Source organism: Ceratotherium simum, chromosome 37 (assembly GCF_057802395.1).
Source record: "Ceratotherium simum simum isolate JZ-2026a chromosome 37, ASM5780239v1, whole genome shotgun sequence".
Taxonomy (NCBI): Eukaryota; Metazoa; Chordata; class Mammalia; order Perissodactyla; family Rhinocerotidae; genus Ceratotherium; species Ceratotherium simum.
In genome coordinates, this window is record NC_141936.1 from 22516781 (window position 1) to 22540550 (window position 23770).

The 23770-nt window shown below is 45.0% G+C and overlaps 1 protein-coding gene across 2 annotated transcripts in view; it reads right to left on the reverse strand.

Annotated features, from left to right (window-relative positions):
- Positions 1 to 292: 292 nt before the first annotated feature.
- SMARCAL1 (SNF2 related chromatin remodeling annealing helicase 1) overlaps positions 293 to 23770 on the reverse strand; it is a 63732-nt gene continuing 40254 nt past the window's right edge. For both annotated transcript variants that reach the window (XM_004427535.3, XM_087424848.1), the window contains exons 12-18: positions 21960 to 22178; positions 16428 to 16498; positions 13070 to 13172; positions 6472 to 6654; positions 5240 to 5340; positions 4127 to 4223; positions 293 to 579 (exon numbers count right to left, since the gene is read on the reverse strand). In XM_004427535.3, the coding sequence (XP_004427592.1) occupies positions 361 to 579; positions 4127 to 4223; positions 5240 to 5340; positions 6472 to 6654; positions 13070 to 13172; positions 16428 to 16498; positions 21960 to 22178 (993 nt within the window). In that variant the 3' untranslated portion in view covers positions 293 to 360. The remainder of the gene's footprint in view (positions 580 to 4126; positions 4224 to 5239; positions 5341 to 6471; positions 6655 to 13069; positions 13173 to 16427; positions 16499 to 21959; positions 22179 to 23770) is intronic.

Sequence of the window (23770 nt, forward strand, 5' to 3'; positions counted from 1 at the left end):
AAACGGTGCCTGGCACATATTAGGTGCTTGATAAATACCTGTTCAATCAATAAATTTTAAAAATCCAGACTTCCAGGGTTGTGTAAGAAGCACCTTGTTATTTAAAGAACATGAATTACTACTACAACCACCTACTGTCTCTGTTTCTCAGCCAGAAAAGCTAAGGTTGATTAAGACTCCAGCAAACCCACACATACTGATGCTGGAAAGGAAACGCCGACACTTGGCCCGGTACCTCGCTGGGCTGGGAGACGGACACGAGCACTGCTGCAATGACAGGAGGAGCACAGGCTTTAAGAACAAAATGCCTTATTTTACTTTAATGAATTCTGTGATTTTTAAATGCTTTTTCTGCCCCTCTTACAGCGGAGAGGTAAAGCTGTCCCAGTTATCAAAAAATTCAAATCTCCTTTTCTTCAGTGGACTGCCCGTCATGGTGCTTTCCTCCAGTGTGTCTCCCATGTCCTGGGAACCACTTCCGGGGTCAAAGGACTCTGCTGCATCCAGGAGCTCCATATCGCTTCCGGCTTCCTCAAAGGACTTCTGGAAAAGGTCATAGATCTTCTGCTGCTTTGGGTCCTTCATCAGAGATAGAGAAGAAAAGATAAAAGGAGGAACCCAGGCTCCAACACCGACTCTCCCTCCACCACTGTGACACGAGGTGCCGCCCGATGGCGAGTGCGGACCAGCTCAGCAAACTATGTATCACTACAGCAGCCTTACTGCAGTAGTGTCTGACATCTCATCCCCCATGCTGCTTGTTGGATAAAGGGGAAAAAAAAAAAGAAATGGTTGTGAGCAACAAAGAACCTGCTTCCACACTATAATTATGTTAGAAATGTTTTCTCTCTTCTAACTTTCCAAGTCAGTATTTCAACATGAAATAGCTCCCAAGATCTCACTTCCTCCAAGCCTTTCTCCACTGAGGGGTTAGTTAAGCTGTAATGCACCTGCCGAATCAGTGTGCTTAGCCATGGCTTACATCTAATTTTCAGGATGGCTAATAAAACACACGCATACTTAACATATTGATAAGCAGATACCTGTACCTGTTTATGATTACCTTAAAGTTACAAATGATCAAAACGCCCACCCACTGTATCTATGCAGTGACGACAATGGTGTAGGGTCAAAATCATGCCCAGTGGTTACAACCACCACACACGATGGGCTCGCTATCACCCCTTTGCTGACCTCTCCTAAGTCTAAATTCCTGACCCAGACCATCTTTCAATCCAGAGGCACATTTTCAATATCTCCACTGACATCTCAGCCCTGGTGCTCTAGTGGTTAAGATTCAGTGCTCTCACCACTGTGGCTTGGGTTTGTTTCCCGGTCAGGGAACCATACTACCTGTCTGTTGGTTGTCATACTGTGGCGGCTGCATGTGGCTGTGATGCTGAAAGCTATGCCACCTCTATTTCAAATACCAGCAGGGTCACCCATGGTAGACAGGTTTCAGCAGAGCTTCCAGACTAAGACAGACTAGGAAGAAGGACCTGGCCACTCACTTCCAAAAAAACTGGTCCCAAAAACTCAATGAAGAGCAGCGGAGCATTGTCTGATAGAGTGCTGGAAGGTGACAGGATGGTGGAAAAAGACCAGGCAGGGTTCTGTTCTGCTGTACGCAGGGTCGCCAGGAGTCAGAATCGCCTTGATGGCACTAACAACAACAACAAACTGACACCCATAGCTCCTTAACACTAAACCTGTTTTAAAGCCAAAACCATCTCTCATCTCACTCCCGCATCCTTAACCCAGCTCCCCTTCCAGAAAAGCCTAGTTTTGATAGTCTACCAACATGCTTAATAGTCTCCCTGGCTTGAAATCACCAGGGCATCCTGACTCCATATCTCATATCTCAAACTGGTATCGTGTGTTTCTCCCATCTGTTCCCTCCTTGACACTTCACAGACATAATCTTTCCTGGGCCCCCTCACTTTGTATCTGCATGGATTTGCAAAAGCTCAACTGTACATCCCACTTCAGGCCTCCTCCCATTTGAACCCCTGACAGGTCTCTGCCAGGCTGATTTCCCCCTAAGCTATCTTTAACAAGATTTTCTTGTCACGTCATTGGGTCCCCTCGTGTCCACCTCATCAAGCCTAAAGTTGCTCCCCTGGCTTTTCAGGCTCTTTATAATCAGGTCTCAACCTAACTGGCCTCTATTTCCTCACTGCTCCTTAACAGAAGCCCTCCACACTGGTGAAGTGAAGCTGCCTGGAAACTGATCAGGGGAGCATGTCAAGGAAGAATTCCGGATCACTCAATGAACCTGCAGCCTACATTCCTCGCCTTTCAGACAGGAAGTGATATTAAAGGTCATTAAGGTCAACCCCACACCATCCATGTGTCCTCCTCTGGGACAGCCTCATCAGTTTCTGTCTGCAACTAAAAAGTCAAGGAAATGAATGCTACCCCACGAGGCAGCCTATTCTAAGTAGAAATAATGTCAATGTGCACTTGATTATGACGATGGCAATTGTTACCTTGGAACATGCATAATTGATGGAGGAAATTTCAAGATCAGAGTATTTCACTTTCCCTCTCAGAAGGCAGGTTATCTTAGAGGTTATCTGAGACATAACCTCTTTTGCTTTTGTTGCCTACATAGGAGATAACATTTTCTTTTTCTAGTATTTGATAAAATTTTCAACCCTATTTTAATAAAAATAAATGATACAATTATTAATCAAAATAAATATTGATAAATCCTATTTTTATTATCTTGTACTTTAGGCAGAAATTCTTAACTAATTCAGAGTAACTGAGGGCAAGTATGAATGAATCAGTTATAAATAAATTTATTGTCACTGGTTGAGAATCCTTTAAAAATAAGGCTCTTTCTTTTCAAAGGGCATATAATAACCAAGGCTCTGTTAAAATATTTACCATTCAACTGAATTAGAGAGTTCTTTAAAAATCTTAAAAAATAAGGTTATTTTAAAATTGGCTTATTAACTGTTTACATCTATAAGGATAATTTATACTCTACATTTAAAAATATGATCTCAGAGTCTTATTTATTCCAATAATTACATTTGGAAGAAAGGATTTAGTTGCTAAGTAAATGTGAATGAAAGATGGAATCCTCAGACTCTTAGGTCTTGTCACCTACAAGATTCTGTTGATTTAACTCAGCTTCTGATGCTCAGCAATTCCGCAGGAAGGAGCAGGCACCTCGGGTTCCCGACAAGCTACCACAGGCCGCCTTTCTGTGCGAGGCTCAGACCTCCGTCCAAGCTCGTGCTAGAAGCATTCACTCAGGAGTTACCTCCGGCAGGCAGTACCTCCCAAGATTCACCTCCCTTGTCAACTACCTGAGCTCTCCCGTGCTTCCTGCTCCTCTCCATTGAGTTTCACGGGAATGGAGGAGGAAGAGGCCGTGGCAGCAATTGGGCCGGAGTGCTAGGCCAGGGCAGACTTGCTGGGCCCCGGTCATCCTCTCCAGAGGCAAACGAGCCTTCCTCCCAGCACCTCTGACAAGGCCCACCAAGTCATGAAGGATGTTCAGTGGCTTCTCACTCCCCACGATAAGAGGGGCTGTCACAGAAGGAATGCTGGGCCGGGTTGGGAAGCCTTCTACTTTGGGCTGGCTTCACATGACCTGTGACTTTGGGCAAGTCTTACTGGTCTGCATGTCTCAGTTCACCCCTCTATAAAATGGGGAGACACAGAATAAAATGCAATGACAGAGGGGACAATACGTTATCTAAAAACAACACCCCATGCTAAACACTCTCATTCTGTGCTCAGTCCGTGTTCCTGTGGCAGCTCTGCTGTGTGGTGTTGCTATGTACTTTTTGCAACAACTCAAAAGTTGCCATGGGGAGTTTCTGTCAGCGTCTAATGCCCTGATGGAAAAGGCAGCATTTGAAAGCCCTGGTTTTATGAGAATCTACGAGGGCATGTCACAAGCAGTAGGAGTTAATGCCATCAATGCTCCGTGAAGGAAATGTACATATGAATTGAACTGAGAATGACTGCAGGCCATCATTTTCAACTCCTGGGCTGGGGAGGGTGGCCCAGGAGTGATTCACACCTTCCCGCTCAAGACCTCAGGGCTGGGCAGACAGCTCAAGGTCTCCCTCCCCGCCAGTGCTGAGGAGCCCTGTGCTGGTGTTACCTTGTAGAGGTAATCAGTGGCTTCTGTCATTTCTGAAAAATTGGTCTCAGAAAGCCCGGCTTCACCCAGAATTTTAATCTTCTCTTGAATCATAGGCCTGTTGGGGAGAAATGAGCTGCAGTGAATACAACCTGCACAGAACCAGCAGACTGATTAAAATGAGGCCACCCTCCTCATGGGACTGTGACACGCTTAATGTTTCATATCCTCGCATCTCTCGAGGCACAAATGCCCATCCTGAAATAATGCCCCCTCTCCAAGGTAAGCCAACAAAGTTAGGGCTCAATATTATCAAGTTCAAAATTCTTTCCACTGGAAGATGTGTAGGAAATAAAGTCTACCTCATGACAACAAAATCTTGAACCTGGTGTCGTCAGGAGCCACCCAATTAACAAGTCCACTACACAAAGAGAGGGAAGGGGGGAAATCTGCACATGTGCAAAGGGAGGACCCCTTAGTCATAAGCCTGGGAACAGAGACAAGCAGTGGAAACTAATGAGAGAATCAAGAAACTTCCTATCAGGAAAGGGAAACGGGATTGGGAAGGAGCATTTTGGGATTTTTTGCTTAGGTAACAGACATGAACCCCCAGGGTTGGAAATTTTGCCTCAGCTCTGCTAATGAACCCTACACGGCCCCGGGTGAGCCACTTTCTCCCGATGCCCCAGCGGCAGCATTGCAAGATCCACCATTCTAAGATGTGGCCTTATCATACCAGTGCACAACACAAAGGGGCACAGTGGGCGTCACCCTGTCTCAACAAGTGCCTTATGGCTGGGAATATGGTGTTTCAAAAATGAAATTCCATCTGCATTGCACCACAATCAGTTCCCTTCCCTTGTCTCAGTGCTCCTTGACCAGTGGGCAAGGAGCACATCCCCTTATTCCTACAAGATGTCCTCATGGGCGCTGCAAGCCACCAGTGAGTGCTGTGAAGGAGGCCAAACGTGGTCACAATGCGGGGCGGGGGCAGGGAGGGGCATTACTAACAGGTCTTCTGTTTGGGTCCCCGAAGGCCTTAGCAAAAGCAGAAGCACGTAAGGAGCACGGGAAACATGGCATCGGTGTCAACTGCTGCTCAACCCCCACTGCTGGGCCAGCGGCCGGCCGTACCAAAGGTAGTCGTCAGCGGTGCCTCTCGCCACGAGGTAGTGGATGCCCACGGATCTCGACTGTCCAATGCGGTGCACCCGGTCCTCAGCCTGGATCAGCACCTGTGCGGCCAGGGATCAGCATGCACGTAGGTCAGGGCCCGAAGCGGCTCAGCCCACCAACGCGGGCAACCCCCTGCCCCCGACCCCACCTCAACCCTTCCTCCTCAAAGCTCTTCACTGCTGTGCCACGCGGCAGCAGGCCCACTAGCCTCTAGGTACAAGGACCTGTCATCTGACAAAAGAGGGAACCAAACGAAATGCTGGTCGGGGAACTAAATCTGCAGCTGGACGGCCGTGGGTGACCCTCCAGTGCCGGGCATGGTGTAGGTACTGCGAATGCAGAGCGAGCCTCAGCCCTGCCATCAGGCTGCGATGGAGGGCAAATGAAGGAAACCTGGCTCACTCCCATTCTTCTCTCCGTGGAATAAAATTATCTTCTAAATAGATAAACATCACACCCAAGGGAGAGGCCATATATGATTAGGGGGTACACTGTTTTTTTAATATGGTGGCAAGCCCCACAATAAATAAGGAAAACCAAGAGACTTGTTTCTATTATAAAATGCCTTCAACCTTGAAGTCCACCCATCATTAGAGCACTCACCGATGTGGCCAGTGAGAGGGACACTATGTCAGAATACCAGAAGGGAAATAACCTCTTTCTGGAGCTCAGGAGAAAATGTTATGAGTCCAAACAGACATCTTCTATCTGCTGTCAGAGCCCTCAGCTGATCAGGTAAGGCTAATGGATACAAGGACCTTGCTCAGGGAACACCACACGGTTGCCATGTTTGGCCCCATCAGCCAAGGCAGCTCACAGGGATGGTTAATAAAAGGGGCCCCGGCTGGAAGGCCTGGGCTGCCCCTGCTGCTGCCACACACTCCCCTTCGGGGACAGCTACGCATTTGAGCTGTCTGTGCCCCAGTTTCCTCAGAGAGAGAAGTCTAAGATTCCTTCTAGTCTTTAAAATTTCGATTTTCCCACTGATGAGATGGAGGTGATAACCTTACTAGTTAGTAGGTCTTTGTGAAGACTGACATGTGGGAAGTACACACATGTTTATGAGGCCTAACAGAAGAGGAAATCGGCACTAGGGACAGCTTGCCGAAACCCTGTCTCCCCGACTGACACCAGCTCCTTCCTCCCTGCAGCCGTAGGCACGCCCGGGAATTCAAGTCCCCGACCCTTACCCCTGGGTTCCAAAACAGCTCTGCGAATACCACCAGATCCGCCGAGGAGAAGGTGAGGCCCATGTTGGCGGCGGTGATGGACAGCACAGCCACGGCGTGCCTCTCGGTCAGCTGGAACTCCTGGCACAGGGCCTCGCGGTCGGCCGAGGAGGTGGAGCCGTCGATGCGGATGTGCTGCACCTGCTGCAGGGGCAGGGGCGAGGGAGGGAGAGCGTGGGCCAGGCCTCTGGGACAGGAGCAAGGGAGGGAGAGCCTGGGCCAGGGAGAGCGTGGGCCAGGGCTCCGGGACAGGGGCAGGGAGGGAGAGCGCGGGCCAGGGCTCCAGTTCAGGGGCAGGGGAGGGAGAGCGTGGGCCAGGGCTCTGGGACAGGGGTGAGGGAGGGACAGTGTGGGCCAGGGCTCCCGGACAGGGGCATGGAGGGAGAGCATGGGCCAGGGCTCCCGGACAGGGGTGAGGGAGGGAGAGTGTGGGCCAGGGCTCCCGGACAGGGGTGAGGGAGGGAGAGCGTGGGCCAGGGCTCCCGGACAGGGTCAGGGGAGGGAGAGCGTGGGCCAGGGCTCCCGGACAGGGCCAGGGGAGGGAGAGCATGGGCCAGGGCTCCCGGACAGGGCCAGGGGAGGGAGAGCGTGGGCCAGGGCTCCCGGACAGGGGTGAGGGAGGGAGAGCGTGGGCCAGAGCTCCCGTACAGGGGCGGGGAGGGAGAGCGTGGGCCGGGGCTCCCGGACAGGGGCAGGGGAGGGAGAGTGTTGGCCAGGGCTCCAGTTCAGGGGTGAGGGAGGGAGAGCGTGGGCCAGGGCTCCCGGACACGGGCAGGGGAGGGAGAGCGTGGGCCAGGGCTGCCGGACAGGGGCGAGGGAGGGAGAGCGTGGGCCAGGGCTCCGGGACAGGGGCGGGGAGGGAGAGCGTGGGCCAGGGCTCTGGGACAGGGGTGGGGAGAGAGAGCGTGGGCCAGGGCTCCCGGACAGGGGCGAAGGAGGGAGAGCGTGGGCCAGGGAGAGTGTGGGCCAGGGCTCCCGGACAGGGGTGAGGGAGGGAGAGCGTGGGCCAGGGCTCCCGGACAGGGGCGAGGGAGGGACAGCGTGGGCCAGGGCTCCCGGACAGGGGCGAGGGAGGGAGAGCATGGGCCAGGGAGAGCGTGGGCCAGGGCTCCCGGACAGGGGCGGGGAGGGAGAACAGGGGCCAGGGCTCCTGGACAGGGGTGAGGGAGGGAGAGCATGGGCCAGGGAGAGCGCGGGCCAGGGCTCCCTGACACACCCCCGCTGCCACTCTGGCTCAGACCCAGGGCGGGAGGGGGGGGTACCAAGTTTGTCAGTGATCCGGCTTTCGGAGCTTCTTTTCTTTCAATTAAAATTTGTGTTAATTGTAGATTCACACGCAGTTTAAGCAATAATACAGAGAGTCCTTGTACATTTTGCCCAGTTTTCCCCAATGATAATAATTTGTAAAACCATAGTATAATTTCACAACCAGGATACTGACTTGGACGCAATCCACTGATCTTCCTCAGATCTCCCCAGTTTCACTTGTCCTCGTGTGTGTGTGTGTGTTATCAATTTATCACCCACATAGGGTTTCACGCATCCCCCTTCACAGATACTCCACGGAGCGGCTCCAGCACCACCAGCGTCCTCTTCTAGCCCTTTCATAACCACGTCCACCTCCCTCTTGCTCCTTCCCTGCCTCTTTCCAGTCCCTACTCATCTGTCCTGCATTTCCAAAATGTTTCGTTTCAAGAATGTTACATAAATGGAGTCAGACAGTGTGTGACCTTTGCGGATGGGCTTTTTTTTTTCACTCAGCATCATTCCCTGGAGATTCATCCAAGTGGCGGCGTGTATTGGTGGTTCATTCCTTTTTACTGCCGAGTCCCACCCCGAGGTATGTATGTACCACAGTTTACCCACCAGCTGCTGAAGGACATCTGGGCTGGTTCCAGTTTTTGGGCTACTACAGATAAAGCTGCCACGAACATTTGTACGGGTTTCTGTGTCAATGCAAGTTTTCATTCCTCTGGGGAAACGCCCAGGAGTCAACCTCTGGGTCATATGGTGGCTGCATGTTTAATTTAGCTTATTTTCTTTTCAGGGGCACTTATTTTTTTATAATAATAAACATTTTAAGGAAAATAAAAACATCAGTAATATTACCAATCTATTTTTTCCTCTCACTCTTTTCTCAATGTATAAAATGTCTTTTAAATAAAAAGTTTTATATCCTGCTTTTCTTCAATAAACATGATATTGCAAATTAAATTATTAAAAAGTTTTCTAAAATATGACTTTTAACAACTATTTCACTATCAGCAATAGTATAATTTAACCATTCATCTATTTCTTCACACTTGGAGGATTTCTAATTTTCACTAAAAAAGGATAGGTTGGCGGAGCTGGCCTGGTGGTGTAGCAGTTAAGTGCGCGCGCTCCGCTTCTGCAGCCCGGGGTCTGCAGGTTCGGGTCCTGGGTGCGCACTGATGCACTGCTTGTCAGGCCATGCTGTGGCGGCGTCCCATATAAAGTAGAGGAAGATAGGCAAGGATGTTAGCCCAGGGCCAATCTTCCTCAGCAAAAAGACGAGCATTGGCAACAGATGTTAGCTCAGGGCTAATCTTCCTCACAAAAAAAAAAAAAAAAAGGATGGGTTCGCGAATATCCACCAACAGGTTAGTGAATAAAGAATTGTGTTACAGGCACACAAAGGGATATTACTCAGCAATAAAAAGGAATGAACTGCTGATACACGCAATAACGTATGAATCTCAAAATAGGCTGAGAGAAATCAGATTAAAAAAAGTAGACACTGTATGATTCCACATTTATATAAAGCTCTGAACAATGCAAATTAAGCTATAGTGACAGAGAGCAGATCAGTGGTGGTCTGGAGACGGGAGGGCGGGGAGAGACAGGAGGGTTTACCAAGGGCACAAGGAAACTTCTGGGGCTGATGGATATGTTCACTATTTGATTCTCATCCAACTGCACACTTCAAATATGTGCAGTTTACTGCATGGTAATTACACCTCAATAGAGCTATTAAAATAAAAAATTTAAAAAGGATGGGTTAAAATAAACTTCTTCATGGTTCTTTGCCCATATTTGGTTATTTCCTTAGACTACTAAAAATCAAGGTTGTATGGTAAAAGAGAAAAATGTAATTTAAGGCTCTCAATATAATGTCCAAATTGCTTTCCAATAAGTAATGCACGAGCACGTCCAGCTCACTGCACGGTTATCAATAGTGAGCACCGCACGTTTTGAAACCTCTGCTGATTTGATAGGTTAAAAAAAAGTATCTTGTTTTAATTTTCATTCATTCGATTACTAGCCAAGTTGAATTTTTTGATATTTCAGGTTCTTAAAGGATCCAGTGATCTCCACAAAGTTAAGAACCACTGATCTACACCATTATTTTTTATGTCTGAATGGACTATTATTTAATGGTATACCTATTGATGAACATTCAGGGTTGTAATTATTCAATATCATAAATAACAACGTGACTAATATTCTTGTACGTAATCTTTCTGACTGGTCTGGTTATTTCCTTAGGATAAATTCCTAGCAGAGGAGCTTGGAAAAATTAGTGTTCACATTAAGTTACTGCCAAATCGCCTTGCCAAAAAAAAAATGTACCAAATATGCAAAAGAACCATGATTTAACCATTGTGTATGTGTGTGACAGAACGGATCCATTTTTTAGGTAATTTGAATCAATTCTCCTTTGTAATTTCTTTCATTGTTTTTATGCTTAGAAAGTCATTCCTCCATCTAGTAATCAGCTATATGTTCACCTGTATTTTCCTCTAATACTTTACGATTTCAAGGAGCTTTGATTCTTCTGGAGTTTAGTCTAGTAAACAGTGAAGCAAAGTTCCATTTAACTTTTCCCCCCCAATGACCCAGACTTTACTTGTTGAGTAAGTCAAACCTGATTTGTGATGACCTTTGATCATATATTTGTTTTTAATTTACACTAAAGGGCTACTACTCCTCATTCTGCCCATCTGGCCACCAATTCTCAGACCAGAACAACTGAGTTTTTTTTGTGTGTGTGTGAGGAAGACCAGCCCTGAGCTAACATCTGATGCCAATCATCCTCTTCCTTGCTGAGGAAGACTGGCCCTGAGCTAACATCTGTGCCCATCTTCCTCCACTTTATATGGGACACTGCCACAGCATGGCTTGACAAGCAGTGCTTCGCCGCGTGCCCGGGATCTGAACCTGCAAACCCCGGGCCACCGAAGCGGAGCGGGCGCACCTAACCACTGCGCCACCAGGCCGGCCCCACAACTGAGTTTTATAAGAGATTTTAATATCTGGAGGGACAAGTCTATCAGCCTTGCCCTTCCTTTTCAAAAAGTTGTCTTAGATACCTCTCCTGCTTATTTTTTGAGATGTTCTTTGGAATAACAGTATCAAGTTCCCTTAAAAAAATCCAACTGGAATTTTTATTAGGATTGAATGAAACCTACATGTTAATTTGGGAAGGACGGGCATTTTTATACCTTTTATCCTATTCAGAGGAGTACAGCACAAGTCTCTCCAAGTCTTCATCAGTTTCTACACTCTGCTTGGTGAGATTATTATTAGGTACTTTAAGTTTTTTGCTGCTGTGAACTTATCTTTTTCCCATTACATTAACTAATTACTTACAGCTAGAACATTAAAAAAGCAATTTACTTTAGCGTATTTATTTGGAATCCAGGCATCCTATGAAACTCTTATGCATTCTAATAGTTTTCTAATTAATTGTTTTGAATTTCTTGAAAATAGTAACAGCTCTGATTTTTCCTTTCCAGGGATTATAGCTTTTAATTCCATTGGCTGGCTTTCTGCATCACATTATATATAAAATTCAAATCCAAGTGGATTAATGGTCCACCTCTAAAATTTTCAGAAAAAAAAATACAGGAGAAAATCTTTATGACCTCAGGTAGGGAAAGATTTCTTAAACTGGTCATAAAAATTAAAAACTATATAGGAAAAAATTAATAAACAAAATATATTTAAAAATTTAAGATAAAAATTTAAAACTTCTGTTCAATAGAAACTTAAAGTAAAAAGATAAAAACATAACTGATAAAGGATTAATATCCAGAGTTTCTAACGAATATTTCCAAATCAATCAATAAAAAAAAGACAAACAATTCCCCAGAAAAACAGGCAGAATACTCACAGAGGAGAGCCTGAAATGAGCAATAAACACATAAAAGGATACACCGTTTACAGGTAGTCGGGGAAATGCAAATTAAAATAAGAATGAATGAGACTTCATTGGCAAAAGTAAAAAGTCTGATAATACTAAGTGTTGATGAGCACATAGAACAGCAGGAATTCCCAAATGCTGCTAGTGGGATTATAAATTTGAATAACCACCCTGGAGAACAATTTGACAATACCTAGTAGAGCTGAAGATGAGCCTATCCAATGATCATGCACGATCATGCATGGATATGCCCAAGCACACACACGGCATACTTACATATGTACACACACACATGCAAAAATAATCACATGACAGCAAAAACTGTAAATAGAATTCAATGTCCATTAGCAGGAGAATGGATAAACTGCGATACGGTCATCCAATGAGAGACCACTCAGCAGTTACTGTGAATGAACTACACATATAACACTGTATGGAGAAATCTTAAAAATAATGTTGAGCAAAAAAGTAGACTGCAGGATGCTTCCACTATGCTACCATTCGTGTAAATTAAAAAATATACAAAAAGAGACTATATATTGTTTAAAGATACACACTTCTAGAGTAAAGCATGACAATACGGAGGGGAAGGATTCAGGATAGTGGTTATCTCTTTGGACGAAGGAAGGGGAATGAATTAGAGGACCACTGAGGAGGCCTAAGTATTACATTACTTAAAAAATAAACTTTGAAATAAATACAGCAAAAGATTTCATTTATTAAATCCAGGTGGGGGCCACATAGGTGTTTGCTGGGTATTTCTCTGTCATCATCTATATGTTTGAAATATTACATAAGTGTAATAAAAGATGCAGGAAGAAAAAACGAAATTTATGGTCCTAAATTTAACCACAAATTGAAAGGGAGGTGAAAATACGATGTGTTTAGTTTTAATGAACATCCTTGGAAATCCTTCTAGATATTTTTCACTCAATTTAACGAGAGCCATAAAATTGTACTGAAGTCTGCGCACTGCCATGTACCATTAATAAAGCCACTTTGACAGTAACGAGGAGGAACAAAAGGAAGAAGAGAGGAGGATATTCACACAAATACTTGTCCCCACACAGGACAATGACTTTTGCCACCTCCTCTCTCAACCACTTTGTAATTATTTACACAGAATAATAGAAGACCCACTGGGAGATGCTCCTGACCAAGACTCCAGGGATATCTGGACAGAGCATGGAGGAAGCTAAATGACACTGCTAAGAAAATATTTTGGCCTCACCATGGTTCTATAAACAAGAATCCTTCAGAGAGTCTTCAGCAATGCTTCAGGAAACCCAATCTCAACTTCTTGGCTCAGGTCTGATCTCAGCCTGCTCAGAACAACTTAGCAGCCGACACACAGATAATAAAAGCATCCTGTGTTGAATTTCAAAGGGAGCTTACCTTTCTCTCAAGCTCCTTAGTAACTGCATCCAGAACCACCTTATGGTGTGCAAACACTAGAAACTTCTCTCTTCCACTTTCCAGTAGGTCCAGGATATATTCACTGCATTCGACAATGACAACACAATAAATTAGGCATCTACTCAACCAGTTGAAGTTAATTACTGAAAACTGCCTACATCTGTAGCAGTCATCTTCAGGGTACCTGCCTTCCCCAACCCATCCCCGCCCTTCTCTGGGGCCGACTTCTCCCCCTCTCCCTCACACCAGGTCACTTGACCAGAAGAAGCAAAATTAGGAGCTGTGGAGAAGCCATCTTCTGCCACGAACAGAAAGAGTTCTTCTGTACTTTCTAGTCGACTCCCATACACAAATAAATCGAGGTATTCTTATGTTTTATGTGTCTCTGATATGTTACTGAAACATTTTTATTACCTGGGATCACAGAAGATAATTAACAGTTTGCACATGGGCTGCTACTGTCATTATAATGTTTTCAATGCAAACCGAAGTGTCGCCTACAGATCTGAAAATGCCTAGGGAGGGGATTAAGGGATTTCTTGACAGTAATCAAATTTCTGGAAGCATAATATTGAGACAAAAGTAATAATATAGAAGAGATGGTCAGCGAAAGCTCTCCAGCTCCCTCCCTCACTACACTGCAAACCACAGGGCCAGCAGTTACGTCAGTGGTAAGCGAATTCTTTTCCGAGGCAAAGGAATATGGGGTGAAGGACTTTATTTTCTTGGTCTTCATTGTCCTGTTAGTTTACTTCTCTCCTCCATCCACTGTGTTTTTTCTTGACTTCCCAAGAAAAGTCTTATCTTCAGCCAAGGCCTTAAAGGAAGGCAGCTACCCCCGGGAACTATAGGGAGGAGAGCCACCCAGTCAGCAGACCTTGCAGAGGGCTCTCAGCCCCAGTGCAGGTCACTGCTCTCGCACGGACAGCGAGAAAGGGAGCTTCCTTGGACACAAGGCGCACTCACTCTGCCTGAGGCCATCCCTGTTGTGTGTGTGCGCATGCGTGTGTGGTGTGTGTGTGTGTGTGTGTGTGTGTGTGTGTCTGGGCAGAGAAGAGGCATTGCCCTCCTCAGAGGAGGACATATCTTAGAGTCTCCTATTACAGGGAGGTGATGGAAAGGTAAGTGGACTGTCCTCTAAACATCCAAGAATTATTTTCAAACAACACTACGGCCAACCAGGGTACGGATTTGAGTTCAATTTGCGAATTGCTGGTACTAACAGAATCTGCTTTAATTAGTTTGAGAGACATAAAATTTGCCATGATATAAGCAAAAAAGTTTATTGCCACAGCATCAAGAAGTCACAAGGCCATAAAATCAACTTGGCTGGCTTATAAACACCGCAGGCTCCAATGTTCCTAACGCTTCTCTCCCCTCTCCATTTCAGACAAGGCTTTGCTGCTCTGCCCTTCCCTGCATCCCTAAGCCACCACGCTGGAAATATTTGCCTCCCACACCGACCTTGGCTTCACATTGAAAGAAGTCCATTCAAATGAAAACAACAGCAAAAAAGGGAAGAAACACAACCAGCAGAGGAAATTGGGGTTTTAAGATTTATAACCCAATTTCTACTTACTAGCTGTGTGACTCTGAGGTCCAGAGATGTAAGTGAGATTTACTGTTTCTGCATTTTAACAATGGGGCCAATATGACTTATTCTACTGATCTCACAAAGAGACTGTAAATGTGAAATGAGTTAACAGATGTCAAAATTGTTGGAAACTATAAAAGCACTATATAATCTATCGTGGAATTCTGAAAAAGTAGGTATGAGGTATGTGATGGACTGAGGTCTGTGTCTCCCCCAAAATTCATATGTTGATTAGGTCACGAGATCTAATAATTCGGGACTAGCCGTCATGAATGGGATTAGTGCTGTTATAAAAGAGATCCCAGAGAGCATCCTCGCTCCTTCCACCACGTGAGGACACAGCGAGAAGATGGCTGTCTGCAAGCCAAGAAGAGAACCCTCACCAGACACTGAATCTGCAGGTAGCTTGATCGTGGACCTCCCAACCTCCAGAAGTGTGAGAAATAAACGTTCGTTGTTTAGATCCCCCAGTCTATGGTATTTTTGTTATAGTAGCCTAAACAGACTAAGACAAGGTACGACTCAAGTTTATTTATGAGGTGGCAAAATGGTTAAATCGGTGGTTCTGGGCCCAGCACTCAATGGACCCTGAATTTTGTAGGTCACAAGCTGAGGGAGAAGAGAAAGGACCACTGCCATCTGTTATTCAGCAGCTCATGAGAAACGGGTCGGTGGGGGCAATTCAGATTAGTTTCTGAGATAAATTTCCAGGCCACAAAAACCACATCTGGAGTTCATTAGTCTCGTAACAGTATCATAAAACAAAAGGGCGGGTGACAGAGAGCTGGCCAACATTCAGTGGTCTTTGTGGAGAATCTTAGATTTGAATAATGCAGTGAACTCACTTTCTTACCACATTGAAGGGTGCAGAGGGAGGGGTTGGTGAAGCTGGGAGACCTGGAGGCCGAGAGCGAGGGTGGGGTAGGCTGTGTGTGTCTCAATTTATCCACAGGGCTTGGTCCCCATAACCAATCTGGCACCACCCAACCCACACTAAACACATTTCCATTGTAATTTAATCACATGGAGCGTTACCCCACCAGAGCCTCACATGAATGTTAAATAACAGAAAAGTAGGAAACAGCACGTCATTAGAATTACAAGGTTCTACCACAGTGATATTTGAACATGAGTGGGTTTTTCCTTTCTTTCAGAAAGGCAAACAATTGAGATTTTTCAAGTCAGTGAATAATTTTAAGAACAGAAATTATTACTTCAGCCTTAGTTTATAAGGCGGAAGGAAAGCTAACTGTGACAATGGCTACTTGCCCATCTCTTTTGAACAAACTTTGTCATTTGCCTTTTTATGTAGGTAAATAATAGCTGAAACTTCATGTCTTTGGAGAAGACCAGAGAATCCCCTTAAGGCAGCCTTCTTGGTCTTCCACGAAACCCTTAATTTTTTCCTACAGGCAAGTGACCACCGTTCTCCCAGGTAAGAGGAAAAGCTCCCTTTAGTGTCTGGGTCAACCCCACCCTCCTTGTAAGTGGGCTGCTCCAGCTCACTGGGTTAAGACAGGACCTCTCGGGGACCGCAAGCACGTTCTGGCAGCGCTCCAGTGACAGGCCGACTTATGCCTGTGGGGGATGAGGCCCCGGCGCCCTCAAATTTATACCCAAGGCAGCCGTAATTCTAATCTCTGATCACTTCTTACGGCAGTGAAACTGCTCTGGCAGACTAGGGTAGCAGGTGTTTCTTTTAAAGATGAGAGAGAGAGAAGCCGACACTTGGTGACCACTTACATGACACACGGGATTTTAGCTTCAGCTGTTCTGTTGAAGAAGAGAATGAGGGCCTCTTTTTGCTGCTGTTTCTGTGGAAAGAGAAGTTGAGGGATTAAAGTCTCCCACTCTGACAACTCCGGGATAAGCTGACGTAATTATCGCCACTATGAGCTTTTCAAATCCTAACCCCAATCGCTAGAGCCAGGAGACCCCGACTTATCCATGCACTTTAGCCAAGCTATAGGAACTGTCTGGACTCGGGTTTTGTCCTGGAGACACGACATTATAGCTCCTCTGTCATCCTCCGAGAACTGCTGTGAGAATCACAGGTAGGGCTTTACCGTACGTGCCAAGCTCACGTGACCAGCTGGAATGCAGCCTTGCTAAGCACACCTATTCACTGCAGCCTGGTGACAACCTGCACATGACATTGGCCCAACGTGTTTTTCGCCTCCCCTTTTCCTTCTGCCAAGTTGCGTCCATACCTGACTGACCAAGCCCACCTCTGCCCAAAACTTAACTGAATTAATTCCAACTGATCCCAACTAGTCTATTCTAGCATCATCTCAAAACCATGGTTCATATGTTTTTGGCTTATCTCCCACATAAGGTAAATGACTTCCCAGAAGAAGAAACCATGCTTTCTCTCTAGTTTGCATCTAAATAAATCCTAATAAAGAATGCTAACACAGAAGATGCTCAAATAGTTTCACAAGAATATGAGATAACATGTACTCACTCTGGGCTCCCAGAGATGAAAGATACCCTTGCCATCAATGGCACGGGAGCCATCTCTTTCCACGAGCAAGCATGGGTTTATAGATGCCTCTACTTTCTCGTGCCTGGGCCTAGGAGGCCAGTGATTGACGTGACACAGCTTCCTCACGGAACAAAGAAATGACCCAATAGTAACAATATCTGTGGTCCTGAACTCAGTAATAACTCAGGAAAGCAGCCACAGCCAGACTGTACCTTAAATTATTGACACCACGGATGGTGTGAAAAGCTGCCTGGTAAAAATAGTTTCTTGGGTTTAAACACTGTCTTTCCTTCAGGTCTTGACGAGCAAGAAGAAAGATTCCCAGGAATCACAGGAATTCATGGGGGCACTGACAGGGCAGTGGATCCATTTCATCTTCTACATGTTGCAGCAGTGGTGGCCACCATCCCTTCTATTTGTGGCGGTAGTCCAACTGAATAGCTCAAACTTCCTGGGGACTCATGTGGAAGACGAGACTCCATGGCAGTGTGTCTCAACTTTTTTCTCAGCTACAGGCCCAGCTCAGACTCTGATGAGGCTCTGGACACCACAAAGCCTTTCGCCTGTGGCCAGTGAGCTCACAGACTTTAGAAGGTCCAGTCATGTGCCCTCAAAGGGTCCCTTGCAGCAGGGGAAGCCTTCTAACCTAATGCGGTCCCCGTTAGGATATGCTAAAGGGACAGAGCCGGGCTTCATACGATGACCCCACCCACAATGTGGATGCCTCAAGCTAACTGCCGTCAGTTATCCTCAGTCTATAATTTACCCTGTGTCCTTCAGAGACCGTCGTTATCTTGATAGGTCCATCCCTCCAACCAACACTCACCCACTCCACACTTGCTAATAAGAAAGGAAAAACGGTGAAGAGCACTTTCGGAAACCCTGCCCCAAGATTTAACACCTAGAGGTGATGTGGGTGTGAGGAAACGAACACCTTTACTCTATATGGTCGGGGGATGGTCCACTGGGCTAATCCTCTGGGGGACGATTTGTCGATGTGCACGAAAAGCCTTCAAAATGCGCCCATACCCTATGATCAGCAAGTTACTCCTTAAAATTTATCTCATGATGTAATTGGATATACACCAATTCATATGTAAGCCACTCTTTCAGTGTAGTCTTACTTAGAATAGGGAACAACTGAAATAACAAGTGTCCAACCAAAAATGAATGGCAAAACCATAACACAGACATGTGAGAAAACACTATACAGTTTACAGTTTTTAAATATTATGTTCTAAAAGAACATTTAACAACATGGAAAATGTTCATGATGCAACTTTGTAACCTGTTTTCTTCCCCACTTGATGTACATTTGTATGATCCCAATTCTGCTTTGAATATATATATAAGTGTATATAAAAATAATACATATTTTAAAGCAAAATATACATACACATTATGGAAAAAATACCCAAATGATATATGCTGAAATTATGTGATATAAAAGATGAGAGAATCTTTTTTTACAGTATAGCAACAAAAAGCGTTTAATAAATGTTACTTAAGTACTTTATTTTTCACATTTTATATAATAGACATCTATTATATTTTTAATGTGGGAAAATCAATAGTTTTGTCTTAAAAAAAAACTCCCCAACACTGGGTAGACATAATACTAGTCTATTAATGGTCTCACTTCTTTTGCCAGACACAGGCCAGGAAATTTTAAATGACCTGCATTCTTTGTTCCTGTCTCCTAGACTTTTATTAAATTAGATCCACTGTGGTTTCGATTTTATTTTTCTATGTTGGAAATTTGAATGGATTCTCAAAGGGCAGAAGGGTGAACTGATACTGTCACCAGGACACCTGTGTGGACTTGTTCCCTTTTTCTGCTCTTGGTCTTGCTGGTCAAAAAAGGGCTTTAGACAAAAGATGATTAGAGTCAGCTTTTCTTAGCCTGTGAAGAGATATCTATTATTTCAGCTGAAAATGAGAAAAAGCTTTTGTTGTACATTATATTTTATAAATTGGCTGCTTCACCGTGGCTCCTGTGATTTAAAGCTTTTTAAAAAATGTCTTCCTCCAGATGGCAGATGCGAGGGAACAAAGAAAGAACCACTTCTTGGCGGGTCAGCGGTGCTTTGCTGGAACCATCATAATGTGCAAAATCGCAGGGAAACTTGGGCCGAAAAAGTAACTATAAAAATGGGACTTTCTGTAGATTCATACAGTCTCCTTATCTGACTAAAATCTTAAAACCATGATTCCCCATTTTAACTCTTCCAACGCAGGATTTCACACCCGGCCAGGGTTTACAGGGGAGGTCAATGGCCATCTAGTCCAACTCCCTGCCTGAGCTAAGCTGGGCCGTGCTCCCAATGAGATCCACGGTTCACAGATTCACCACACTGCTGGCTTTAGAGTAAGAAAGGTGCTGATGGTCTAAAGCACAAAGCTCGTAAATTTGTTTTCTACTTGGATTTTCCATTATAAAAATGAATTTACATTAAAGAACACAAAAGGGAACCAAATTTTCAAGGATTAATCTTATTACTGGAAGAGCTTAGTATCTGGCTTCAGCATGACATGGAAGGTGTTCTATACCAACTCGATTTCTCCCTTTTGGGGACAAACTCTTAATTTTCCTAGGCCTCTGTGGAAGCCGACAGCAACTCTCAAGCAATGGACTCTAGGCTCTTTCTCAGCTGGATTCTTAAAGAATTACACTGCAATTTAGGCTTCATTTTCAGAATCTGCAAAATAGCATTAAGACTCTGGGGTGAGGAAGCAGAGACGACAATCACACAACAGGTGGGGCTCAGAGCAATTGGCACTACCCTTACGTACTTCTCCAGCAGGAAGCCTAGGAGGCAGGTTGTGGCTCCTCTTTTTAGGTAAGAAAATATCAAAATATCTCCCCAAATTTAAGGGATTTGCACAGCTACCAGAATTTATAAACACCCAACGTTCCTGATTTCCATGGCTTAGCCTAGTTAATTTCACATCATTGTAAACTCAGAAATCAAACTTTCAGGTTACATCTGAAATCATCTGTGTCAAGAGCCACTCACCTAACTTGGGGAACTATGCAAGTTGGCAAAACATTTAAAAAAGGCCTTCAAACTTTGTTGCACTAAGTTCAAAATTCCCATTACTTCTATTTCTTTCTTTTTCATTTTCTTTTTGGCCATACTGCAAAATTTACAGTTGCCTCTCGGCCAATTTAGGTGACTTTCCTCCTCATTTCAAATGCCCACTGACTGTTTTATTCAGTTGTCTACATTGGCGATTCTCAACCTGGTTCAGGAGGTGGACTAGGTACAGGCAAGGGTGTTCTCTGGGGAACTGAACGAAATACTAATAGACTTATTTCCACCACACACACAAGGAACTAAAACATAGCATTTTAAAAATACTCAGTTCTTTGCATCTAAAAATACCACACATCTGAATTTTTTCCATTAATATTACATTTACTGTACTTGTTCATTGGTATTCTTGTCAGATAGAGTTCACTAGTGGGCAAAAGTTAGTAGACATTAAAGGTTTAAGAAAATTATAAGAAAAAACTTAAAACTGAGAAAAAATTTTTCCAATCATTGAGTTTTTATCTCTAGAAATCAGAAAAAGACCACCAAGACTGATTTTTGCAACAGAATACCCTGGTTCTGCTCATGGTCCCATTGAAATATAATTTGAGGACCACTGGTCTTTACATCCACATCAATGTCGTGGAACTTGCTAGAAAACTCCATGGCAAAGAGATTATGCCTGCTCATTTCCAGCAGACCACCCATATTATTAACTGTAATACAGCATAAATTAAATCCAGGTTGACAATTTACCAGCGCATCCTCTACCCAACCCTGTTTCTCAGAAGTTACCAGCTAGTCTCGCTCATCACATAGTAAAATAACATTAAAGAAAAATCACACATTCTGTCTTGTCATTCTTATTTATTTCGTAATCTCCCAGAAGGCTGGGATCTCATCTAGATCTAAGTTCCTTTATACAGGGTAATATCAAGCCCAGATAATACTTTATGATAATGTCAAAAAATGTCAATGACTGCTATTTTCTTGGCAATGAAAAATGCAAGATTTTATCCCAAGAGGACAGAAAAGGAGCTGACGTAGATTACTCTATAGCACTTAGCATAGTGTGACACTCAAGACAGATATTGAAGTGTTCTGAAAAGATAAAACTACCATAGTGGAAAGAGCTCTAAAATACAGGGGTAACAGGCTTGGCTATAGACTCAGCTCTGCCACGGAGCAGCCATAAGACCTTGGGCCAACCGTAATCTCTAAGAACCTCAGTTTCCCTCTCTGTAAAATAGGGATGCCAACTTCCCGCCAATCACAAATGACTGTAATAAGGATTCAAAGGGTTAAGAGGGTTTGAAAACTCTACTTTTATATAAATGTCAATTTGTTATTTTGACTAAAGCAATGACATGGGACGGTTAGAGGGTTAACGTATATATCAAATACATGTAGGACTAATTTCCAAGAACTGTCACTAGATGGAGGCATTCTCAAAATACACTAAACATAAATTCCAACTTTCTTTGAGGGATTCAGTATCTATATCACCATCCTGCAGTTGCCCTGGGGTTTATTTTTATGGCCATCCATCAGCAGTGATCTACACAAGTATAAAACTGCAAATTAACAGGTTGGCTGAGCAAGGAAATGGGCTCACTGGCCTTGCCCAGGGAGGGGTAGGAGGTTACGCAGAGGCAAGTTCAGAGAACTCTGGGTAATCCCCGTAGAGCCCCTCACAGGAAGGAACACCTGTGCACACATCGACTTCCAAACACCTGTCTTCAGCCCTGGACTCACTGTTTTGTTCTTGGTGGTCATCTCCTTGGCTGCCGCATCCAGGGACGCTCTGGTCCTGGCATTGATCCGGCCTGGGGCAACGACTACCATCTTGCGCTGTTTGGCGGGAAGCTGGGAAAGGACGTCGGATTTGAGGCGGCGTAGCATGACCGCTTCCTCCAGCAGGAGCTTCAGCTCCCTGAGGTTGGAGGAGCCTGAGTAATCCCACCCCCAGGGCATCTGTGGAAGGAGAACCGAGACACAGCGTTAGACTGTCCCAGGGCCAAGTCCACAGGGCCGTGACCTCCAGGTGGTCTCTCTTCTCACCACCTTCTCTTCCTCCGGCTTTGTGCGAAGAACGTCAAGTGGCCTTAAAGAATGAATAAAACCCCATATAAGACAAATGAGAAACAGGAAGGAGAAGGGAAAAAGAAAGTCAGGAATAGGGGAATAGAAAACACCCATCATGGTGTTCTACAATTTGGCACTAAGCTTTCTAGCAGCAAATGCAAGACATCAAGCCGTTTGGTGTCCATTATATTAAAAAACAAACAAAATACTCAGCTTGTCAGACCATTCCTACACACCCAATACAGAAATAATCTTCCCTAGGGCTTATGCTACAGAGTCCATTGCACAATGTAATAAATAATGTTGTCAGTAATATCTTTATTTGATGAGATTTACAGGGATTTAAAAAGCTGTGTCCTCAGTATGGGTGACACAATTGAGTGAAGTGTAGCACATGCAATTGTGTGATGGTGGTGGTGGTGGGGACTGGAGGAGGAGCCCAGAACACAGGCTTCTGCCAATCTGGCTGACACCAGAGGGGGGTTTTAGAGCGCCCAGCCAGTCCCTCACAAGCATGGCTCCCTCATGTAGTGGCTCATGGGAGGCAGTGAGCAAGAATGTCTATTTCCTGCCTCACAGCTAGAGAAGACATTATCGATTAGAAGAAAAACCCTATCCTTCACTAACAATCTTACCGGAAAGAGGACTTATTCCCACAGTCTTATAGAGAATCAGGGAGCCAGGGTGTCTGCTGCCTTATATTTTCAGCCCTTCAACTCCCCTCCTGCCCCCCACCCCCCCGGACTGTGAACTACCTCGCGTAGGGGCTAGGCTTGTCCATGTCCGAGGGCCACTGGGGACATGGCAGGCGTCTAATAAACCCTTGCTAAACTGAGAATAGGAAGAGATGGTCAAAGGTGGAGAAATAAAATGATGAAAAACTGCTTCTTCTATTAAAAAAACCTGAAATCAACTGGAAGTTCTCAGCAAACGCCTCATGCTATGGGGTCGAAAATGAGCTCAGTATGGGGCACTCTCTTCAGCGGCTTCTCTTAATCCTGGACGCTGGCCACACACACACACACACACGGTGGCCCTGGCCTACCGGCTGCATTAAGTAAAAACCATGCTGGGGACAAGTGGACATCATAATTACTTTGGATATCATACTCCTAAGTTCTAACATTGTCAGCTTTTAATTTTGCAGGTTAAAATCCAATAATACTAAAGATTTTAAGTTGGACTTTGGAATAATCACAATCCAACAAGGTTTTGTTGAGCACTAACCAAGTACCAGGCACTGGGCTAGGTGGAGGAAAGGATATGAAGATCTGGAAGGGACTTGTCTGTGGTGTGGGTGTGGGGGAGGGCAGCAAGGAGGGACAGGACGAGTTTGAAGATGGCATGACCCAGGGGAGATGGTGGTCGGAGATGGAACACAGGAAGGGACAGTTTGGGGAGTAAAGGCAATGGATTCCATCTCAGCCCCTTCCATCACTAGCTGATCATTATCCCACAAGCCCAGCGAGTCGAGGAAGAGA